The sequence below is a fragment of the Chanos chanos genome, chromosome 15 (genome assembly GCF_902362185.1).
Source record: "Chanos chanos chromosome 15, fChaCha1.1, whole genome shotgun sequence".
NCBI lineage: Eukaryota > Metazoa > Chordata > Actinopteri > Gonorynchiformes > Chanidae > Chanos > Chanos chanos.
Window position 1 is genome coordinate 14,899,866 of NC_044509.1, and position 24,000 is coordinate 14,923,865.

General features: G+C 43.9%; 1 protein-coding gene across 3 annotated transcripts in view; it reads right to left on the reverse strand.

The window, feature by feature from the left end:
• stard13a (StAR related lipid transfer domain containing 13a) overlaps positions 1-24,000 on the reverse strand; it is a 58,373-nt gene that overhangs the window by 14,475 nt on the left and 19,898 nt on the right. The window contains exon 1 of one of the 3 annotated variants that reach the window (XM_030792402.1): positions 14,087-14,113. The exons of 1 other annotated variant lie outside the window; for it this stretch is intronic. Coding sequence is in view for 1 of the 2 variants with exons in the window: in XM_030792401.1 (XP_030648261.1) it covers positions 9,669-9,834 (166 nt within the window). In the remaining variant the exon portion in view is untranslated. Of the gene's footprint in view, positions 1-9,668; positions 9,835-14,086; positions 14,114-24,000 lie in introns of those variants that run through there. One more of the 3 variants, XM_030792401.1, reaches the window with a different exon arrangement.

Here is a 24,000-nt window from a genome sequence, read left to right on the forward strand (position 1 = left end):
TCCTATGTGTGTGTGTGTGTGTGTGTGTGTGTGTGTATGGTGATGTTTTAGGTTTGTAGTGTTTTAAGTTTACAGTCCTGCAGAGGACTGATCCTGGTTCTCTCTCCTATATGTGTGTGTGTGTGAGAGTGTGTGTGTGTGTGTGTGTATGTGTATAAATATATGGTGATGTTTTAGGTTTGTAGTGTTTTAAGTTTACAGTCCTAAAGAAGACTGATCCTGGCTCTCTCTCCTATGTGTGTGTGTGTGTGCGCGCGCACGTGTGTGTGTATAAATCTACGGTGATGTTTTAGGTTTGTAGTGTTTACAGTCCTAAAGAAGACTGATCCTGGCTCTCTCTCCTATGTGTGTGTGTGTGTGTGTGTGTGTGCAAGCGCGCGTGTGTGTGTATAAATCTACGGTGCTGTTTTAGGTTTGTAGTGTTTACAGTCCTAAAGAAGACTGATCCTGGTTCTCTCTCCTGAGACAGTTTAGCCAAACACTCAGCCTTACTTCTGCACAGACCCTAAAAATGAAAAACCAAAAAAAAAAAAAAAAAACAAACAAAAGAAGAAGAAGAACAAGAGAAGAAGAAGAAGAAGAAGAAGAAGAAGAAGAAGAAGAAGAAGAAGAATGTCACAGAGTTTTTGGAGTAATAAGAACACTCCTGTATAAAGTGTCACAACATTTTTGTATTTTGTTGTTTAAAATGAGCAAATACCCAAAACCATGTTTGAATGTGAATCTGACACTGTCAATATTTGACAGTCATTTCAGTCATACATGTATATGTTATTCATTGCCAGATACTTTACCTAAAACTACGAGTGAAAACACTTGAGCTAAGATAATAATAATAAAAAAAAAAACATTTCAGCAGACACATGCAAGAGAGCTACGCGAGACTACGGGTGTCAAACCAGGCGAACAGAAATTGAATTACAGACAGACTTGATCAGTATTACACACATCTCACAACCAGCAGACAGACGACACAGTCCCACCACAATCCAACAATTCTCTCCATTTCTCACCAGATTCTCCACATAGTTCTCCTCAGTGAGACATAAAGCCAAGCACAAAAGCCACAAACAGCCTCAAGCATTTCTCTCTTTCTGGGAAATATGAAAATATGTGTGGTTACATACAATAATGCATTTGTGAATGATGTTTTTTTTTTTTTTTTGAGGGAATCACTTACTGGAGATCCTCATGGTACAGGCATGCAGCTGGGACATGTGTCTCTCTGGGACAAGGGACTGTTTTTCTCTGGTCTGAGCATCCCAGTTTTACCCCAAACCCCGAAATCCCACACCATCAACTCGGTCAAGTCCAGCCCAGCCCCGCACAGGAGAACACAACCCAACACGACACCCTGGTCCAGTGTCTCACAGACCAAACCACAGCCCTCCTTCCTCCCTGTCCCTCTCTGGCACTTATCTCTTTCCCTCTCTCTCTCTCTCTCTCTCTCTCTCTCTCTCTCTCTCTCTCTGTCTCTCTCTCCCTTTTCTGCTGTTGTGTCTCTTCCCTTCCTGTGTTCTGTCTTTTGCTTCTTCCTCTCACTTTTACTCACTCTTACTCAAACCTCTTCCCTCCATCTCTTGCATTCTCTCTCTCTCTCTCTCTCTCTCTCTCTCTCTGTGTTCTCTCCACTCATTTCCTCGTTCTCATTCCTTCCCTTAGTCACTTCTCTTCTGTCGCTTACACTCTTTTGACCCCTCCCTCACTTATCCTTTTATCCTTTCAGCCACTGTGGTCTCCCTCTCTCCCCCCCCCCTCTCTCTCCCTCTCTCTCTCTCTCTCTCTCTCTGGACTCTGAGCTGTAGTAAGTCAACCCTGAGACTGTCTAAGATGAGCGGAACTATGCTGTTATCGGGAGAGGGCTGTCGTTTCTGTTTCCTCAGCTCCAGCTGAGCCTGGCATCTTCAAACGCTAAAGTAACATTAAAGACCTGACAAGACCCGATACTTACCATACTCCTATTCCCTTTAACACGACACAGGTTAAACCCTGTCTCCCTTAAACCTCCAGACAACCAGTCACTACAGCAGCGCGGTTTTACAGTGTGAATATTTATCAGGGTAATATTCACCGTGAAGCTATTGCACGCTACACATTATGAGCCAATGAAAATCAGAGCGATTCAGGCACAAAACACAAAGACATCTGTTTAAAGTTGTGTTCATTCTACACCAGTACAGCCACCTATGGCCAACATTCACTGGCTGGTCAACAGCAAGCTGCTCAGAGATTGACATGAATGAAGAGGACACAAGTAACCCACTTAGAAAATCTGTACAGTGTTAAAATGGAAAGCTAAAATGTGAGTACTGTTAGAGGAAGGGGTTGGATATGTTGCACTAGGTGAAGATGAGTCAAATGGGAAGCTCTCCATCTCTGATTGTAAGAGTGTTCACTATAACAATGCAGGCCTCAGCATCGGACGTCCGTATATTATGTACTGTTATGCGTCTTATGTGTGTGTGTGTGTGTGTGTTAAGTGTCTTATGTGTAGTGTTATGTGTCTTATGTGTGTGTGTGTGTTATGTGTCTTATGTTCTGTAAGTGTGATTCTGATTTCCTGTATCAGTAAAACTGTCACTGCTTTGCTTCACATTTTAAAAGAGCTCATCTCTTTTACAGCAAAACAGTAAAGGACAGAATGAGAGAGAGAGAGAGAGAGAGAGAGAGAGAGAGAAAGAGAGAGAGAGAGAGAGAGAGAGAGAGAGAGAGAGAGAGAGAGATACTAACAGCATTACAACCAAATCACGAATTCCAAAGCAAGCCTGAAAAGGGTCTTTCTCTTCACCGTCTCCAACATCCAAATTGTGCGTGACAAACAGGAAAGAAATAACAAAACTCAAGGGTGGAAAATTAAAGATAGCATTTTTTTTCTTTTTCCTATTCACCCACATCAGACACATGGTTTTAGCGGTCCGTCAGACTACAGCAAAGACCCCTGGGATGGTTTCTGAGACACATTTAAAATGGCTCCGGAACGTTCTAAAGCTCAGGAGGGATGCTGGGTAAAGCCAAGATTGCCCCCAAGTCACTGCCCCCGGTGTCGTGGGAATAATGGTGCCCCTGTATTTTTCGGCAGCCTGTTTAATTAACGCAGACCCCTGGCATCTCCTGACTCTCCCAGTCAGGACAGCTCCGGCAACAAAGCAACAACAAGCAGCAATCAAACTCCATAACGCCATGCTACGCGCTAATCCCAGCGTAGCCGCGCAGCATTCCTGCCCTCCGCGACGTGACAACAGGCAGCGCGCCATGAGAGAAAGCAGCAGGGGCAGAGGGAAGGGGGCAGAGCCAGTGAGGTGTTGAATGGCGGGCAAAGGGCAAAATCAAAGGCATTCTCTTTTGATTGAGCGGGCCAGACCTTTCATTACATAGGCACAAATACTTTATGTCCCTCAAAAAGTCTCTGCAGTCAAAAAAAAAAAAAAGGCTTTCTACGTCTCTCTCTCTCTCCCTCTCTCTCTCTCTCTCTCTCTCTCTTTCATTTTTTCTTTCTGTCTTTCTCCTTTAAGATCCCTGTGCTTTCAGCTCAGCCAGTGTTATGTCCGTCACAGCTAGGGCCTCAAAAAAAAAAAAAGGGGGGAAAAAGGCCTGTCATTAAAGCACTTCCTGTCCGTTCCGTTTTCACAGCAGATTTAACAGAGCTGCAGATACGTCGCCCTTGGCAACAGGAACAGCATTTCCTGTAATAAATGAAAAAGATGTGAGACGTAGAGGGGCCTGAGAGCTCTGACTAATGTAGCCTTAGACCTTAAAAGAATACGCCAATGGTTACGCCACTGGACGGAAAGAGTGACATGTGGCCGGGCTTTGAAAGCATTTCACCAAATGACAGCTCTTGACCCAAGAGCGAGTGCTCCCTGTATGGACACAGGGACAACCGCTCTCTCAACACTATTCTAATTTTATTAGGCCGCCAAACATTTGACAGACTGTGGAGTCAGATCATTCATCTGTAAAGAAACACACACACACACACACGCACAAAGCTATTCTGAGAGCAATCCATAAGTGTGTACTAAAGCAGACAGTGTAACGCAATAGCTACTCCACCTGTGGAAAAATTAGCTTTGATTGTTCTCAAAGAGCAGGCAGAATTTGAGACCTGATGAATGACTTGGTCCGTCCAGCTCTGTCCAGAAACAATACTGTCAGCAAAGTTCTGTCTCACCATAAATTCTCCTATTCACCGTCCATTAGCACTCTCTAACAGTACATCTGTGTATCCAACAAATCTCATTCATTACTAGATAAAGGGCCAGGACTCTGCTACAGTCAGTTCACCACTAACAACTGATCTGGAATCAGTTTTCCAAGCACTTTGTCACTGATTCATTATATAAATTGCCATGGGGCTGATGTTTGTCCACTCCCTTGAACACCTGGACCTCCCCCTCAGACGGTCCACAGACAGCTGTCCAACCCCAGCCCAGAACAGACAGGATACATGCAGAGAGTTCTGAGTTGCGGCCAGGCTCCGCAGCACTGCATAAACACACACTCACACACTTTGGACCTCTGCCATTTTCCCACACATGCTAAAGTGCTTTGACATCCGTCCTGAGGGATAACCAAGGGTTCTCTGTCTTTGTTAAACAAAACACAAAATTTCCACTTAAGACATGTTTTAACGTAGACCGTGTTCACGTCTTCAGGAATGTATCTCCAAATACTTTAGCGGTCAAACAAAAACGAAAATCGAAATAAAGGGTACTTTTAGGTGTTGAGGATATTAAAATAAATTTTTAAAACGACTCTTTAGTTTGGAGGAGGAAAACATCTGTGACAACATTAACTTCACTATTTGGCAAACAGCTGTATAATAGATGAACATCAAAACAGACCACCACAAACATTAGCACACAAACTGTTCTAAGATTTTTTTTTTAGATCATTTACACTCTGTGACTGTCATTCCATTTGCTCAGTTAGGGCAGATGTTTCAGATGCTCTGATCATTACATGTTGGTTACACCATAATGACATGCAGGAACACTTTAATGACAAGAATGAAATAAACCATAACAGAGACATAGCGTCTATAGAGGAGCAGAGTTAAGTCTTTATGCAAGTCAAAGTAGCAGTACAGATAAGCTGAGTTTTGGTACCTCTAGTCATCCACAGGTCACTGCTGTAATCTCTCTATAAGTCCTGTTGTAATTGCTTGTGTCTTGTCGGTGCAATGGTGAGCGTTTCAGCCTGTGTCAATTCCTTGCTCCTTCCTGTCAATCAGCAAGCCTCTCTGTGCCTCTCTCTCTCTCCCTCTCTCCCTCTCTCTCTCTGTCTCTCACTCTCTCTCTCTCTCACTCTCACTCTCTGTATCTCTCTGTCTCTCACTCTCTTCCCTCATTCCTTTGTGCTGTATGTTTCTATTCTCCTTCAGCTATCCTCTACTCCAGATGTCCTAAACCCCTCCTCTACGCTTGTTCGGCACAGCTGGATGGAGTGCAGTCTGAAGCCCCCTCCTCTTCCCTCCCCCCCTGTGTGTGTATGTGAACGAAGGACCATGTGAGCCTCTGGATACCCCACGCTCCTCTGACCATCCATCACATTCTCACAGCTGGAGAAGCAACCTGCCTGCCAGTCTGGAGCCAGACGGTGACAAAACTCAGTCACTTACTTCACACACGCACACACACACAGACACACATACACACACACTGTCTCTCTCTCTCTTTCTCACTCTGTTTCTTTCTGTGTGTACATTGGGTGGTGGATTGGACAGAACTGTACCCCTTTCAAATCTGTTTTAAGTTGAAGCATGTGCCGCCTTAAAGGCACAAAGTGTCATTTTGGCCACGGCTGAAGCTGGCTATTAAACAACAGAAACAACTCTTAAAGTGTTTACAGGTCCCTGTCTCTGGTTCGCTCCCTTTGCTCACCCGGGCTCTGCAGTGCAGTGCAGAGCTGAGAGGGAAAGAAAAAAGTACCCTGATGGGAGGAAAGAGAGAGAGAGAGAGAGACAGACAGACAGACAGACAGACAGACAAGTGGGTAAGAGTCCGGCCCACGTTGCTTCGGGCACACTCCCAGGAGTCCTCGCTCCTCTGGGAATGAGGGCTGAGGTGGGGCGGCAGCCCAGTGGAAGAGCAGGGCAGGTGGGGGCGCGAGACACACGCCCCCAGCGTGAGAAAGGCCTCACTGAGGAACAACCATAAAACACTTGAACTCCTTGCCCTCGGGGCCCAGGGCCAGCTTAATTAACTGGGCCTGAGCAGAGGCAGACAGACGGGGGATGGACAGCCATTTGGTCTGAATCAGCGCTGTACCTGAGAATACATATATATTCTACACATGAAACACAATGACCTCAAAGCTGCTGAAACAACACTAAACCTTTAGGAGTTCTCTGCTCCTCTTGCACCTTTAAAGCCGTTCTTCAAAAACAGTATTTGTTCTCAGCTCGATCTTCTGTGGTTAAATACAAAACAAATAACGAACAGGCTAACAAACAAACAAAAGGTAGAGTGCCCCAAATCACAAATTAGTCAAGAGATTCGACCAGATCAATGGCAGTTCATTATGTAAATGTACGTCTCACAAGTTTGCCTGGTTTCAATATTACGTCTTCTTTTCTGTAATCAGAAATTTCTTTGTGTCCGCCAACAGAGGGCAGCCAAGAGCCAGCGACAGACGGCCAAGAACCAACTCACACCGGACACTCTCAGGATCTCCTCAGAAGTTTTTCGTTTGTTTGTATATGATTAACAAATCTTCACTGAATTGTAAAACTAGGGTCAAGTAAGCTTCATTAGTATCATAAAGCAAATTTCTTCACCAATTTTTAAATCACATTAGAACCCACAGGTTAAATATACTAAAAGCTACGAGGTACGTTTGCCTATACATTAACAGTCGACCAAACTGTTTTTCTGTTTTCTTTCTTTAGTCTTCTTTTTCTTTTTTTACTGTGAACAACCTGGATACTATGAGGGGAGGCAGACACAACTGAACGCACCAGGCTGGCGTGGTGCCTTTGGACACCGAGCAAAGGCCAACGCTTGACTGACTTCGCTGACTAATGACCGTTGAAATAGTGGATATGAATCTGTACAACTCTGCCACCAATCCTATAACCTCCCCGCTGTTGAGCAACAACGCGCATGCCCTGGCAGCTCAGACATGTTCCGCAGCCTCGAAGCTTCATGACTGAAGCATCTCCTATATACACACACACACACACACACACACACACTGTCACGAACGCTGAAAACAGAACGGACACGGCCCATACACAAACAGAGAAACACGCGAATCAGGCAGGGATGTGAGCCGTGAGAGGACATGTCATTAAGTCAGACGTTGTTTGCTAGAATGTGTTATTATAGTCCTCGCATGCTTAACAAGTATGCTGGCCTTATGCTACACGCCCGTTCTTATTCAACAAGCAAAAGCAACACGCGTGCGGAAAATTACTTCAAAATTCTTGTCCTAATAGAAGAATTAACTCTGGCGAACCGCAAGCAGTTGTCGTCCGTCAGTCTGCGAATTTACACTTAGAAATTCTTTCTTTCCCCCACTGTGCCGGACCCCCACTCTCCAAAACCGCAGTTTCTGAACCGTAAGTTTTGAGAATTGTTTGAGTCTTGCTCGATTCCAAAAAGCCCACACAGGCAATAAAAGATTCTAATGTATTTGTTTCAGATTCAAGCGACAAGAAACAGCATACAAAGATATAGTAAAGGATTTAATGTCTATTGATTTAATCAAAACTGAGTATGTGCGCCGTCATTAGAGCGTTTATTTATTAATCTGAATGTGGGTCAAGCACAAGGTAGCGTATGTTTCAATACATACAAGTACAACGGTGAATCAGCGCACGTGAATCATATGTGTTTATGTTCACAGATCACAACATTTTACATGACCGACTGTTCATTCTGTGTTGAAGCAAACCATGGAATCAACCATGACTGACTCTGCGTGAAAATATTCTGCAAAATATGTGGGGGGAAAAACACAATTATTTAAATGTCAAATTCCGAGAGATAAATCATTTGTTGTCATTCAGTGAAGCATTTTCCATGGTAACCACTGTGATTAAGGGAAAAAAAGAGAGAGAGATAATCCCACAGTGATGAAGTAAAACACACCTGCTTTTATGCTGTGTGAATGACAGAGAAATCCACAGCTGACTACAGAGACAGCGACTGAGAGAACTTTAACAGAGAGAAAAGTTGATTTACAGTGGGAAGTGCTATGGCTGGGAGAAGAAAGAGGATTGTCCATGTCCAACTGTGTGTGTGTACGTGTGTGTGTGTGGGTGGGTGGGGGGGGGGGGGGGGGGGGGTAGGTGTTCAGAAATGCGATGTTTTACAGCCAAGGAGGTTTTTTTGAGAACTTTTCATATAAAACCAATGGTAGTTTTTTTTTTTTAGGGGTGAATGGCAAGCTTTGACTTAGACCATATGACAAAGTGCAATGTCAAAAATATTAGTAGAACGGGCTGGTAATCCGATTCTTATGCATCCCTGTAGTAGATTTAACTCAGACAAAAGCCCATACCACACCTGAAGCATACGCTTCTTCAGTCACGGCACAAAGCCCAGTTCGTGGAGAAGCGAGAGATGATTCTTGGAAAGGAATCCTGAAACAGCTGCTAACGCTTAGGCCCCAGTGAGGCGAGAGAAGCTAGCTACACAAGCACTGTAAACCTGAGTGCAAATCCTCAGGTTAACCTTAAGATTCAGTTTCTACAGGGTAATGCTGAATTCCTGCTGTGACTCAGTCTGATCTGCTCCATGTTCAGCAGGTGAATCAGCTTCACAGCAATGAGCTAACACAGAGGCAAGAGTCAAGAACGAACATGCCTCTGCATTCAAAAGTCCTTACAAATTAGCCAGGTTTCCAACACATACTGGAGTGAGTAATAGCCAGTCTGTGTGGTAACATTCCTGCTGTGGGTTTTTTTTTTTTTGTTTGTTTTCTATGCCATTTAGAAGGCGCTCAGTCAAAGAGGACACGTCCCTTTCCTTCACACCTCTATCTTTCTGTCTAAACAGTTTATAGAAGAGTATTAAAGAGATTAAAAGTTAAGAGATGATAGCACTCAGCCAAATAAACCATGCGTGCTTGGTGTTCACACAGAGAGCTGCATCACATGAGTTTGAATCATAAGATTTTAATATAGAGAGACTCATTCATTTATGAGTCTCTGAGCTAGTGCCTCTGTGGCAGATGGGGCCTCAATTTGACCCCCTGAGGCAACAAGCTGAGATATTCCCAATGTTTTTATAAACTCTTGGAAAATCTCCTAGATGCACAAAAAGAAAACCAGCTGTAAGTTTCCACGGGGCGTCGAGTAACGCACAGGCTGGCTCACGTAAAGGTTCCGAAATTCAAGAACAGGCCGATAACTTGAAAGGTGACATTGTAAAGAGGTGAATTTTCGAGGCTTTTTAGAAAATCCAGTATTGCACCTCAAATGGAACCAACTGTCATGGCACTAAAGAGAGAGTGCACAGTAAGGAGAGGGAGCAGGGGAGAGAGAGAGAGAGAGAGAGAGAGAGAGCTCTCTGCACAAAAAACACCACCAACCATTTAAGAGAGACGTGGGGGTTGACACGTACCACTGGAAAGAACAGTTTAAGGTTTCATTGAAAAATTCTTGAGAAAAACACACCGCTGTGCCAAACTAACGAGAGCGGCTAGCCGTGCGCTTCTCCTACCTCGTTCTATTTTCTTCAGCAGCTGTTGCCTAGCGATGATCCGGGCCAGACGCAGTCCGGAGCGTCTGTGGTGGCTGTCGAGCCTCAGGTATATATCCTGGGTCTCTGGGGTCATGCTTCCCAGGCACTCGCTGTCCGGAGACTCGTCGGGAAGTTTCATAAGCATCATCTTCCTCGGTCAGAGAGCTCCCAACAAATACTCAGACACAAACCCTTGGCTTTATCTATGAGAGAGAGCTGAAGACATGCATACAGCTCACGCTCAACACGCTCTCACATTCCACTCTGTCTTCCTGACAGTCATTACAACCCACAAAGACTCACAGACACAGCCCAGCTGTCTGTTTTCCCCAACTACCAGGCATTCATTTAAAGACCATAAACACACATGCACCTACGTAACGCACCTCTTATCCTTGGATAAGTGGTAGACTTGACTCTCCTCTGCATTGCCCGCCTCCTTGGTCATGTGACCAGGAGCAGAGCCAATAAGGATGCCGGGGGAAATCTGGGAGCACTGCCTAACCGACTGAATTTGAGCCAAATGCGTGCTTTTCACCAGAGTACTTCAGGCCAAACGGGAAATTCACACAACAGCAGAATAACTCCACTGAGTACGTGGTGTGTGTGTGTGTGTGTGTGTGAGTGAAAGAATGTTAGAGAACGTAGCTGTGTGTAAGGGTGTGTGTGTGCGTATATGTGTGTGTGTGTGTGTGTGTGTGTGTGCCGCACGCGTGTGTGTGTGTGTGCATGTGTGTATGTGTTTCAGCTAGGCAAGGAAAAGACAATAGACCAAGGTTTGGGCCTGGAAAAAAATACTCTCTCCAGGATCCACCCAACATCTCACAAGAAACTTCAACACAGAAAGAAAGCAAACAGTATGTTTGAGCTGATCTCCAGGTAACCCTGACATCTTCCCTCATAACAGCCAGTTCACACATAGACTAAAGAGTATCTATGTCCAGTAATGATAAGCATTTGCAGATTACAAATACAGTAATATCAAATGTGTCCTCATAAAAAGAATGAACCATCTGTCACATTAATCCGAGAGTCAGTGAGACAAACGGTCAGTGAGGAGTATGGAATGAATGAAGCAATGCCAACAATAAGGGTGTGCTCGAGAGATGTAATGGTTCTGTACCAAATCACCAAAACTGTGGTTCTGCAGTCCTTGGATCAGTTCACGTGTGTAGTGGACTATGTGTCTAATTATTGTTTTTTTTTTCCCTTCACCTCAGCTCTGTGAAGTGAAGTTTTTCTTCATGCCAAAGCGCAGTGAGCACATATTCTTATTATAGGAGAACTTCGCTCACTCTTTGTGCTTCTGATTATGAGGAATAACATTAATCCATAATTTGAAGCTAGTACACTTTTCCTTTTTCCTTTCATTTCTCATTGCTTACCACGTGGTGCGCATATGCTTTAAGTGAGTGGAGTATTAGAACCGCTTTAATGACAATAGCGACCGAAGAACCGTTTTAAATTACAACAAAACACATGGTGTCATCACTCAGACCATAAATAATAAAAGTTATCATGGAACATATAAGCGAACAAAGTGGATCTAATCTCTTGGATTCTCTAAACGGGAATTCGCTCTTCTTATATAGAAGTAGCTCCACATTGGTCTGAAAAGAGCTGGGGCAGTTGGTTATCATTCTGCAGCTGTCATGTGTTTGCAGTCATTTTCTTAATGAAGATCCTTAAAAGATACTGATGTTTAGGTTTCTTCCACGCCCTCTCCTGGAGAGCCCAAAATAACCGTTACTCCAGTTATGTTTTCTTAACCTCATTTTCTAAAAGAAGAACCTTAAAATACAAAGTAACGGAGATTCATTTTCTCGTATTCTCATTTTTTGAAGAGCTTGGTTGCCGTTTGTATTCAATTTGTTCTTTTCGTGTCAAATTTGCATATGTGTTAAGTTAAAAAGAAAGAAAAAAAAAAAACATCAGTTTTGAGTTGGTTCGATTTTCTGTCAGGCCAAACCATGATACAAACTAAACCACGGCCCAGACACTGAGGTAGAGACCGAGAGGTCAACAGAGGGAACTGTTAGTCCTCCAGTGTACACCCACAGAATCATACAAACACACATACACACACTACATTCATCGAAACTGACATGGATCAGGTGATGGTAACATACCACACAAAACCTTTCACCTGTCAAAAGGTCTCTGCATGCCTGCACAGTAGAGAGGAAGTCCATACAGGAAAATATATTACGTTAAAATTACAACTATACTTATATGACCAAAAAAAAAAAAATCCACTTCATTTATTTTACAGAGCCTTTTAGCTTTCGGAGGCCAGCGTTCAGTGGTGAACGGACCCTGGTACAATTCCCAAAGTCAAATCCCAGACCAGTGTTCCAACATCCCTCTAATATTGTTCCTCCTCTTCTCCGCCCTGGCCTTTCAGCCTCCGAGCTGAGAGCTGAGAAGAGCGTGAGGGACTCAGGAGCTGACATTGCACTGGCCTACTTTTCTCACCAAGTTCCTGAACCACCCCCTCTCCCCCACCCCCTCCCTTTGCCTGTCCGCTGCACGTTTTTCAGGGTAAACTGGGTTAAGGAGATCCCTGTAGGGGAGCTAAGGGCTCATTCGCATTCTTCAGCGAAAGACCTGGTTCTGTGGTACGGCAAGCTGGAGCCTCACATCACATGTTACCCCACCCACCCAGGCCCCCCCCCCCGCCCGCCCTCCGAGCGGCTCCTGGACGGAGTCAAACCCGGTCACAGACGCCGTGTTCCCCTGGAGAACGCCAAACACGTGAGAAATGCACAGCAGAACCTCTGAGTCAGGCCACTGCCCTGAAAAGAAGGCCAGATCAGCTGTGCTAGACTGGCCCATAGTGACGTCTTCATCGTTAATGTGGGGTAGGGTTGGCACACTGAGACCCACAGGTGCAGAGCGCGGCAACGACCATGAAGGCAGGCTGTGTAGCGGGTGCCAAAACGAGTGGCAGCTGACACTGTGTGTGTGTGTGTGTGTGTGTGTGGGTGTGTGTGTGTGTGTGCACATATACAATATAAGTTCATCTCTTGTTAACCTTTTTCCCCTATCTTTGCGCTTTTAAACGACTGACCCCTAGTGGTAGCAAAGGGGAATTAGAGGTGAAAGTAATTCATTACTCTCTCAGGCCAGCTGTGTTCCTGCCGGCTCCTTTCACCCATCTGCTCAGCATTTCTCCCGTCACTGACAATTCCGATACCCCTGAAAAGGCAGAAAAGCCGCTAACAACACATTAAGAACTCAGCGCTGTAGCCGTAAGAACTTACACCCCCAATGAAAATTAAATCCAGGCTACATGATAATACACCGTTGCTTTACGCTTTACAATCTGCAACCAACAAACACAACAACTCCCTCAATCCTGCTGACAGTACAAGTCCCACGATCACCCTCCCTCCGTACGTATACAGAGTTATAAAAGAAGTCAGCAAATGGTTCGGATTAAAGGAATACAATGTGACGCCTATAAATAAAACACAATGGAGACCACATATGTGGAGGACCAACAGTTACTTCCAGTAACACTGTTGGAAAGTGGTTTAATGATTCTCCTTAATTAAGTGGGTGTGACAAAGGTGGGTTTGTGCTGTAACCAAAAAGGAGAGTATTCATACAACCATCTCTCGCTCTCTCACACACATTTAGCTACTTACTACAAGGAGTTTCTGTATGACTTTTACAGAAAACGTTATCTTAAAAAAAAAAGTGCGTTCATAGAAAGTTGTAAAACAATGTGATTAAAAACATCAGGGAATAAAGACTCAAGTTGTGACAGAGACGACAGAGAAATGAACTGGTTCATCCAAGGGTTGTGGATACGAAGCAAAATCTTACAGGATATTAACTGGAAGTCCGAGGAATATTCTGTCATGGCTTGCTCCTTGACGTATACTTTATAGGCTAAACATGCTGATGAAGACTAACTGCTTTTTGAGTAAGCTATCTGAACACTTCATCGGAATGCAGCGCCTTTAATTAACTTAAAAGCCAGACATCTCAATAATTGCATTTTGAACTGAGCCAGAGTGTTCCGGACAGACCCAGAGTCAGTGTTCAGGGTATTAAATCATTAGGCGAGCGGAGTTCTGATGCACGAATACAGTAAGATGGTTGGTAAACGACTGTGTGAATTAAAATATGCCACTCATCCAAAATTACCGAGCTGCCCACGTCTTAGCGACTCAGTTACAGAGGGTTACTGAAGTGCCAAGGGCAGGCATGTGAGAAACGCTCTGCATTTGACAACGTTAACTTTAACTTGACCTTCCCAAAACAGCAGTCAGTAGATCGACCATAGACTGTAAGCTTCGGCAGAGAGTTGCCATTGTCGCAACAAGCATCACAAACTATTACGATACGCAAAGTTAAATAAAACGATATATGCTTCGCTTGCAACTGACCTGCAAGTCGTCTCTCCCGGACATTTCTCCACAGTAAATCCCATGCCTTCGAGGTGGAGTCTCGCAGCTGTTCGCTGATTGACCGCCGTAGCTGCAGTTTCGTTGTCTTTCGTTTCGTTGTCATTTTAAATCGTTAGACATTGTACACGAGCTCCGGCATCCACACCAAACCGTTATTCCGTTGTTGGACCCCACTATAACGTTGCCGCAATGATCGTCACTCCACCTGATTCGCGGCGTTGCGTCACCTTGCACCAAGCGCGGACGGAGCTAGGTTATATGTTGCTTAAAGACAAATATATGACAGCAAAACTTGAATCTGTATGCCTCATCGTTATTTATGGAGACTTTCTTTGTTTGACATTCCTCATTAGGATTGTACAGTGAGAATCGCTCAGGCGGAGATTAGATGGCTGTTTGGAGTTGCTACCTCTGTTGCCTATGCGGAGAGGTTTTCGGCTGGGCGCTCTCTCTCTCTCTCTCTCTCTCTCTCTCCCTCTAACACCCGCACGCACACACCCCTTAATAGACTGTTACTGTTACAGCCTCAGAAAAACACATAGGCTTGACTGAATCAAACGGTTATATTTATTATGATCAAATTAAATTAGGTTGCAGAATTGCTTCCTTCTTTCATTTGGCTGAAATGTGCTTTCTTGCTTCCACTTTCCCTATCCTTTGATTTAAAAACGAAAGATAAACAGCAGTTTTAAACTGCGGAAGGCTTAGTAATGAGACAATTTAATTACATCTTGTTAAAACAGATTAACATACTTCTGATTATGCCTCCCCGCACATCCATATTTTAGTCTTACTAAAGCATTCTGGTTGCGATAGTTCTCACGCAAACAACTAATTGCCTTATTCCAGATAAGATAACTGCGGGAAATAACCTATCACCAATCCCCAACTATTGGAGTGATAATGCAACACAATTTTTGGCATTTCGAACTGAAGGGGACAAAATCTAGCTGTTTCGAAACCCAATTTTTTTTAAGTATGTTCTTTTCGAAAATATTCAGAATCGATATGTGTTTGCACTCAGCCGTCGATTTGTTGAAATCCGTCTTTTTGTTGTTTCGTATGGGCTTATAGTTTATACGTTTTAATATGGATCAGATCGGCTGCTGACACGTTTAAAGAATGGGGGGGGGGGCTTTAACTTTCACTACAAGCGTTATTAGGACTAATTTGGACATTAGCTCAGTTCCCTTACAGGGGAGCCCCCAGTCAGGAAGCTTTCCGTTGAAGATTTATGTCAGTGGGTTTTGGTGGTGACACGACCGCTGGGAGGTGACGAGAGAAGGGGGAAGAAAGCCAATACAGTAGTAATGCAGCGAGTCCTATCAACAGGTCAGTGACTGGTGTGGAGCCATTAAACCGGATATGTGAAAGTACCATAGCAAGCTTGAACTGTTCCGACCCCCTGCCCCGGCGCAGCGAACGTATGTATGCCTCCGTGACTTACAATCTGCAGAGAAACGATCGCTCACGCATGTGAGAGCACCAAAAATAAAACCAAGCTGTAACTTTACTCTAGGGAATAGTGGGTATGGAGCCAAGGTGGCGCTTGAAGGGTCTCTGTTAAACCAAGCCCCCTGAGTCCAAGAGTTGATATTCGCACACATGATGACAAAACGTATTTGTTTAATGCCCTAAATGCAGCAGAAATGTCGGGGAGAATACACAGATAGTTCTTCCTGCACGTAAAAGAGAAATTTAACCATGCCCAATACAAATACTAATGGAGGAGTTGAAGTCACCACTGACGGAGAGAGCTGATCAATGAAGTAAAAAAAAAAAAAGAGAGAGAGAGAGTCAGAAAAGTGAAGGAATGCTATTGTTGCACAGGTAAATACTATCCGAATAACTGCATACTACAAATCCTCTATGGATTTGAGACAGTGTCACTGGAAGGTGTCAGTAAGGAACAAGAATTCCCACTGTTTCTAAGCATAGCAAAGGTGGGTTGTTGCTGTTCCATTCTTGACAAGCCCTAATTCGTCCAAGTTTTACCAAAGAGTCACATTTTGTGTTTAGACATCACTTCAAATTACCATGGTTATCCTTCTGATGGATGCTCCCAAATACTCATAGGTCTTATGCATGTTGAGGTTAACACTGAGTCACCAGGGCCCCCTCGGTAACCCTCATGAATATTCATAAGAGGCCAACGTTTTTTTTTATTTCTGAGAGTGTTGTTCACTTCTGGCATCCATACTGTTTTCTTACATTGTCCGCATTCACTTATAGAAAACATTATGACCGAAAAGGGCATCGGACCCTTGGGGCCCAATCACAGACAATCGGGACACCAGCTTCCCAGATCTTTCAGAAGGAGCAGCCAATCAAAACAGTGGGCCTTGTTTTTGTGAGCAAACATGCCACTGAGTATGGGCGTGTAATAGGATGGAAAGAGGATAGGGTAACGTTTACAGAGTCAGTGGTCAAGGGGATTAACTTAAGTGCTGTGTGACTTTGAGTTTTCAGTTCTCAGTGAGACACAGCAGTGGTTTTATTTCTCTCTCTCTCTCTCTCTCTCTCTCTCTCTCTCTCTCTCTCTCTCTTTCTCTCCCACTCTCTCTTTTTTCTGCAGCCTTCTGCAATACTGGGTAATCAAACATTTGGATTCTGTTTCAGATCCCCAAAGCTCTGGACCACACAATACGAGCTCTGAAAAGCCAAAGTCAAAGCCCCTGTGAGCCTGTGTCAAGAGCTTTTCTGCCTATCGCACCTTGTAAATGAATGACGAGAAGTAACTACGTTTGGCGTTAAGTCCTTTCACTAACACGGTCCCATCACACACACGAAAAAAAAAAAAAAAAGAAAGAAAAAAAGACCCGGAGTGTGTCAGTGAGAGATTCACCAGCAGTCAGATTCACATCAGCAGCAGCAGCGTCTGTTCCCAGCAATCCCTAAACCATTGACAGATGTGTTGGCCAGAAAGGGTTCGGCACTGTCAATCATTAAAGAACTGAGATAGTTCAGTGACCAGCAAAGAATGCGAGGTTACAAGAAGTGATGGACCAAACAACAACAACAACAACAACAACAACAACAAAACAACATCGTCAGCAATAAAAACTTAGATCAACTTTCCCAGGGGATGATCAGCCGTATGTAAGCTACTAGGTACTCTCCATTACGATGACCTCATCACAGGACAAAAAATTTCCCTGAAAATTCCCATCAAAATCAATGAAAATGTCATAAACAGAAGACAGAGATTACATTTGCTCATAAAAGTTCATAAAGCTCACAGAGTTCATAAAACGGTGTGCACACACACCTAAATACAAAATACACCAGATGGAAACAGAAAAAAAAAACTTTGAAGGCAATGAAGAGGACAGATCATCTACACTATGTCTATAGAGTAGACATCTGAATGACTAAGCAACAGATCAATGCGTCCTAATCAAATCTATGCAAACGATGCAGCTAGGCTCAAGTCTTAGAGTCTTAGACTCCTGATTATCTGATGATCTGGATGTGGTCTTACCCTTTTTTGGGGAGGGGGAGAGGGGGGGGGGTTGTTTCTCTCTCTCTCTTAACAGAGATGTTTTGTTACAGAGGATGGCAAGCGGAGTGCTGTGACCCTGAAAAACTCGGTTTGCCATGTCAGACGGGGTCACGATAACTTTAGTGTCACAGGTACACGCTTTTTAGACAAGATTAACATGGATATGTACACTGTAGCTGTTTGCAGAGGGGGGGGGAACAGAGATATAGAGTGTGTAGTGCACAAATATTTGCAGTTTTTCTTTCTTTCTCTTTTTTTTTTTTAAACCAATCCGTCAGTGAAACCTTGAAAACCAACACATTAGGCTAAGCTATAGCATTTTTTTTTTGCCATTAACAATACACTCCAACCTAGCTATGCTCCCATTTTCGCTTTAACAAATCGTTATGTTAACAAGCTGACTTGACATCCAGTCATTCAGTCATTGTTTTAATGAACAATTTTTATAACACATCAAATCTGTGCTGTCAGAGAACTCATGCATTAGAAGAAGACTCTGGACTGCACATGTGTGGTTCCGTCCACAACGTTCATTAGAACCTCTGTAAAAATGTCAGGAAAGTTCTGGAGCCATCCAGAGGTTGCCCTCCACGCAGCCCATCCTCAAGGCTTACGAGAATCAACAATAACATGCCGCCACATTGTTTCCACTCCCACAAGCTATTTTAATTGGTTCCTGAAGCATTTAATAACAGCAGAGATTACTATCGAGAGATGAGGATTACAGAGGGGCAAGGCGGCCGTCCCGGTGGAAGGGGCTCTCGGGGTTTTGAAACAATAGCTAATGGATACGCAGGGTTGAGCAACGGCAGACATGAGAACGCTTTTCCTCGCAAGCGCAGCCTACTTGTTTGTATTGGCCACCCAGACCAAAATATCTCCGGAGACTGTGGAGGAGACAGATCCTCAAAGATCAATTCAGCTCTCTCCAGAAGCTTCCTCAGGCTAGATGAAACTATTAAGCTGCGTTTAGGGCTTTCTCACAGATATAAGCAAGCCGAAGGAATTAGAAGCACTTGTTTGGTGCTGGGGGAGAAATGTAAACTACTATAAAATGTAAACTCTCTCATGGTGGAGCACTAATAGGGATTCCTTTTAATTTAAAGCACATGGACAAATACTTGATTTGTCCTTTTGCGACGTCCTGTGAGCGGCTAAAACAGGCAAAAAGAACACAAAATAAACAGACACACACATACACACACGCACACTCACACACACGGGCAGTTTCATTTATCCTGAATTCATATTCCATTAGGTTGTATTACAGAGGCCTGTTTATGTATTTGCTGTTTACCCTGCAATGAGAGGAGTCTGTATTCAGGCTCTGTTTCTGCATAGGTAGGCTACAATGCTGTCTGGCCCATAAATAAACACAGACAGTCTAATACAGCCATTCGGTCTTGATTTCTGTGCCAACCACAAAGTTAGCATCTGCAAAGCACTCAGCAAGGGGCCCTAGCATCCACAGCAGGTCTGGAGAAAAGGGGAGAAAGTGAGAGAGAGAAAGATAAAGAAAGAAAGCAAGAAAGAGAGAAAGAAAGAAAGAAAGAAAGAAGGAAAGAAAGAAAGAAAGAAAGAAAGAAAGAAGGAAAGAAAGAAAGAAAGAAAGAAAGAAAGAAAGAAAGAAAGAAAGGGGTTGGGGGGGGGGGGGGGGGGTCACTGTAAAATGTTAGTGTAATCTTCCTAGATTTCCGGCGGAGATGAACTCATTGAACTGTTGGCTTGGGATAAGAACACATGTTTACATAAGTCTCCTAAAAAAAGGACCTAATCCATTTATCATTTGCTTTATTAATGGAGGTTGCAATCCGACATGCAGCTATAACAGCTTTATTTCTATCAATCCAAGAACTGACATGGAAGATGAAGACTGAAGAAGGAACCCCCCCCCCCCCCCCCCCCCCGCAAATCCAAGTTTCACGACGGCACGATTAAGTTGGATCCTTTACAGAATCTAAGATCTTAATTTGGGTCTTTTACTGCATGTTAAAAATCTCTGCAACTGTTTTTTCAATCACAAGCACAGCCAGAGTCAGCTATCAGCCCTCCCCATCATCACTTCTACAGAACATCAAATACAGGGCACTGTGTGCCACGAATAATGAAATAAGCGCTCGAATATGATACTGCTTCGTCCTTGGTTTGTCTGTGTTATTTCTGAAATAGCTGAGAGTAATTGTGGAACAGCTGACGACGGAAAGAAGAGGGGCAGAAAAACACCTCTCTGGTCCATGAGCGTCTTTCGTGATCTCCGCACCGACAAGACATCTTGAGTCAAGCTCTTACCAGAACATTCTGTACTGGATTCCACAATAAGCGCACGGGGCAACGGTACTGATGACTGTCATTTAACTTTAAAAACACATTGAGTGCTCTTGTCAGTGCCATTGTATTCTAGGGATCTGGGCTCAGAGCGCTTATTCCAAATGAGAAGGGAAGAATTTGAGCCTGACGTACGTCGCGGCTCTGAGACACTGACGCTGAGTCAACATGTCATTCTGTCAAAAGGGGAAACGCGGAACTTTTCACACACTGCCCATATTTGAACAACCATTTCCATGGCATGCAAATTTTTCAGATATATTTACATCAGTCAACTACTCTTGACCGGTGCTTTCTTTCTGTTGTTTGCATTTTGATATACAGAAAGGATATTAATATGCACTTCAGTGAAATAACTTTAGAACCTGCCATATCAGAGATAGATCAGTGGTAACAGAGGCAGCTGTAGTTCAATCTCTTGTGAGAACGAATGAGAAAACAGTATAAACACAACCTTTTTACCGGTTTGGATTCATCTGTTTGAAATGGCTATAGTTGAAACAACATGGAAAATCAATGTAGTTTTCAGTGCATTTTAGGTTACCACTGAAAACACTGAAGTGTTTTGCCAAAAAATACAGGAAAATGAACATTTGAAAATACCATATACAGGAAAAAATACAATTCAAAACACCATTTCGAGTACCGAAAGATTAAAAAATATTGGTTATAAAGAGCCCACAGGTTAAAAGGGGCAACAGTTCCCTTTAAGGGCGAGGGCTTGCCTTTGTGGACCAGAGATTTTTAGGCTGTGGTTCTGAGAAGTTTGCTGTCCTTTTGCCAGTTTGGGACGTGAAAACCAGTGCCACCCAAGTGGGCGAAACCAGGTGCTGCTCTCGTCTGGAAAAAAAGCTCTGATGCCAACTGTGCTGTCTGATGCCAAGTGCGGTTGGGTACACGGGGAAGAAAAAAAAGGAGAAGAAGAAAAACGGGCCACATGCAGGCGTCAGAATGAGCTGCGAATATGCAGTCTAATTAAAAGTACACCACAAAATCCATCGCACGGCACAAGTCATTAACGAGGGAGCCTTCGTTATGCAAGTAACCAAGTTAAATCCTTCTGGAATCAGTCTGGACTTGACCCCACTTGTCTGTTTTTTATGTAGCCTCTCTCTCTGTCTCTCTCTCTCTCTCTCTGCCTCCCACTCTCTCGTTCTTACTCTCTCTCTCTCTCTCTCTCTCTCTCTCATTTGGCCTCATCATGCCTGTCCATCTCTCTTTCATAAATAGGTATGGAATGATAATATTGTGTTGCAGTTATTTCCATTACTGTCTGGAACTTGTGTCCTTCAGACGTACTGTGCTTTTTCAGTGGGGTGCAGGGAGAGTTTTCATCAGACGTGAATACCACACAGAGCATTATGGTAGATTACATGTGCGCGAAGCTTACGTGCTTACACACACACACACACACACACACACAGACACGGACACACACACACACACACGGACACACCCCTGCTATGTATGCATGTTCCCAACGCCAGACATGAATGAGGAGTGTCAGCCAACCAGCGTAAAGGCCATGGACACATTTCCTCTGTGGCCGCAAATTGAAAATTTGGACGCATCCAACTTTGTCTGGAGTAGAGTGCTTCTGCTTAGTGTATCACTGCTACACAGGAGTGACACTAAAATGCTCCTCTGGCTGTCCAACCGTCTGCAGTTTAGTGTCAGTGGTTCTCTGTCCCCACCCCTCCCCCCCGGTCTACAGCTCTGCGGGGGTGTTCTCCGGTGTGCACATGCCTGAGTTTGAACGTCTCTCTGTGTGTTATATGGCAGGCTTTCCTCGCCGCAGTCTCTCACAGCCTGTTTCTAATCAGAGCTACAGAGGTGGCACAACACACAGACGCATTTTCAGCATGTTTCACCTTGGCTATGTGTGCCAACTCGGCTAACTCGGCTATCCACTCACATATGTGTACGTGTGTGTGTGTGAGTGAGTATGTTTCTTCCCCCACCATGCACACATACGTGTGTGTGTGTGTGTGTGTGTGTGAGTATGTTTCTCTTTCCCCCACCGTGCACACATACGTATGTGTGTGTGTGTGTGTGTGTGTGTGTGAGTGCGTGTATGTTTCTACTTCCCTTGTCTTTCACAAGTGGAGATATTTGTGTGTACGCACAGATAAAATAAACACAGAGACACACACACACACACAGAAATGTACCAACACACTTGAAGGACTTTTCCATGGCATTTTGGATGAAAGCCAAAGTCATACTTATAGATTATGTCAAATCTCTCTAATCTCTGTAATCTATGATTTTACTATAAAATGGGGTGGGATTTCTCTCTATGGTTTTGTGACACATTTATTCCTGAAAAAAAAACAAACTTAAGAGCATTAATTCCTTTTGGGCTGTGATGTTAGATTATGGGAGGTAATTGATAAAAGCTCTGATTGGCGCCAACAGGCTTTTAGCAAGCAACGTTTAGCGCTCGGACCTCTCCTGACAGCAAGTGAAGTAAGATATTTCTCTCTCTCTCTCTCTCTCTCTCTCTCTCTCTCTCTCCCCCCCCCTCTCAATTTAGGGACATTTAAAGCACTTCTCAGTTGGAACTAAACATTCATTGTACATTTTAATGCATTAAAAAAAAGAAAAACAGCCCGTTTCTGCCTTGTAGGGAGTTGAAGAGCACGGGTCTCTGTGTGACCCTTCTGTCCGGTGACAAGAACACAGCTATGTCTGGACCGACATTTAGAAGCTGCATTCATCAAACTTTTTTTTTAATGCTTTTTTCTCTCTCCCTCTCTCTCCCTCTCTGTGAATGTCAGATTGATAATGGTCCTTAGGGAACCAGGAGGGAAGCAAAATTTTTTTTTTCCCCCGTTGTTTTGGATTTTTTCTCTCCAAGCATAAATGATATCAGTTTTTAATGCATCACAAGGGCCAGCTTGCCTACAGATGACAAACGTTTATAAATTTAACAGCCTGGCTCAGTCACGAACTGAATGAATTAAAAGAAAAGAGGACAAAAATATGAGCATCCACAACAAAATATCATGCGGAGCGGAGTCATTCCGGGTCTCGGATGATAAACACAGAAGTCCATTTATTTGGGCTTCTGACACTTGGCCAACGCATGTGACAAATGTGGGGATTGGGATGGCGTAGCCGTGGAGCCGGCTCTGAGAGCAGACAGCGCACTACCACTGTTAAAACCAGAGAGAGAGAGAGCGAGAGAGAGAGAGAGAGAGAGAGAGAGAGAGAGAGCGAGAGAGCAAGCGAGAGAGAGAGAGAGAGAGAGAGAGAGAGAGCGAGAGAGAGAGAGAGAGAGAGAGAGAGAGAGAGCGAGAGAGCGAGCGAGAGAGAGAGAGAGAGAGAGAGAGAGAGCGAGAGAGCGAGCGAGAGAGAGAGAGAGAGAGAGAGAGAGAGATCACCCAGACCAGACCAGTGGCCACTGGCACATCTCCTCCATTATCCTCTTTAATTTGCCTCTGCTCCACTAACTGCTCTAGAACTGTCTGCCTTACACCGTGTGTGTGTGTGTGACAGTTCACAGATTCACTTAAAGTGCAATCGCATCAATAGTTTTTTTTTTTTTTGGGGGGGGGGGGGGGGGGTCTGCTTAAAGGGTGGGGATCAAAATGGTTTTGGATTTCTGGCTATTTTTATTTACTCTGTGTCAGTCTGCTAAGAATCTTTTTTTTTTTATTTTCTTATTTTCTTTTTTCTCTCTCTCTCTCTCTCTCTCTGCTGAAAGCAGACATTATGCTGTGTGGAATGACACAGAGGTCAGGCAGAAGATGGACACAGAGCTGAGCCAACACAGAGAGAAAATATTCAGAGCAGAGAACGACCCCATAGCCAGGGTTACTCAACCACCTACTCTTGTGCACTTGCTACACGTGACCCAAAACACACACACACACACACACACACACACACACACACACACACACACACACGAGCATGTGTATTCATATCTTAGCAGGAATTCCTATTGACTCCCACTAAACCTAACCTCAAACCTAACCCTGACCTAAGAAATATTTTGCCACTTTTTGATGTACAAATAACAACAGTATCGTTCAGAAAAATAAATGAATAAATTTGTGGG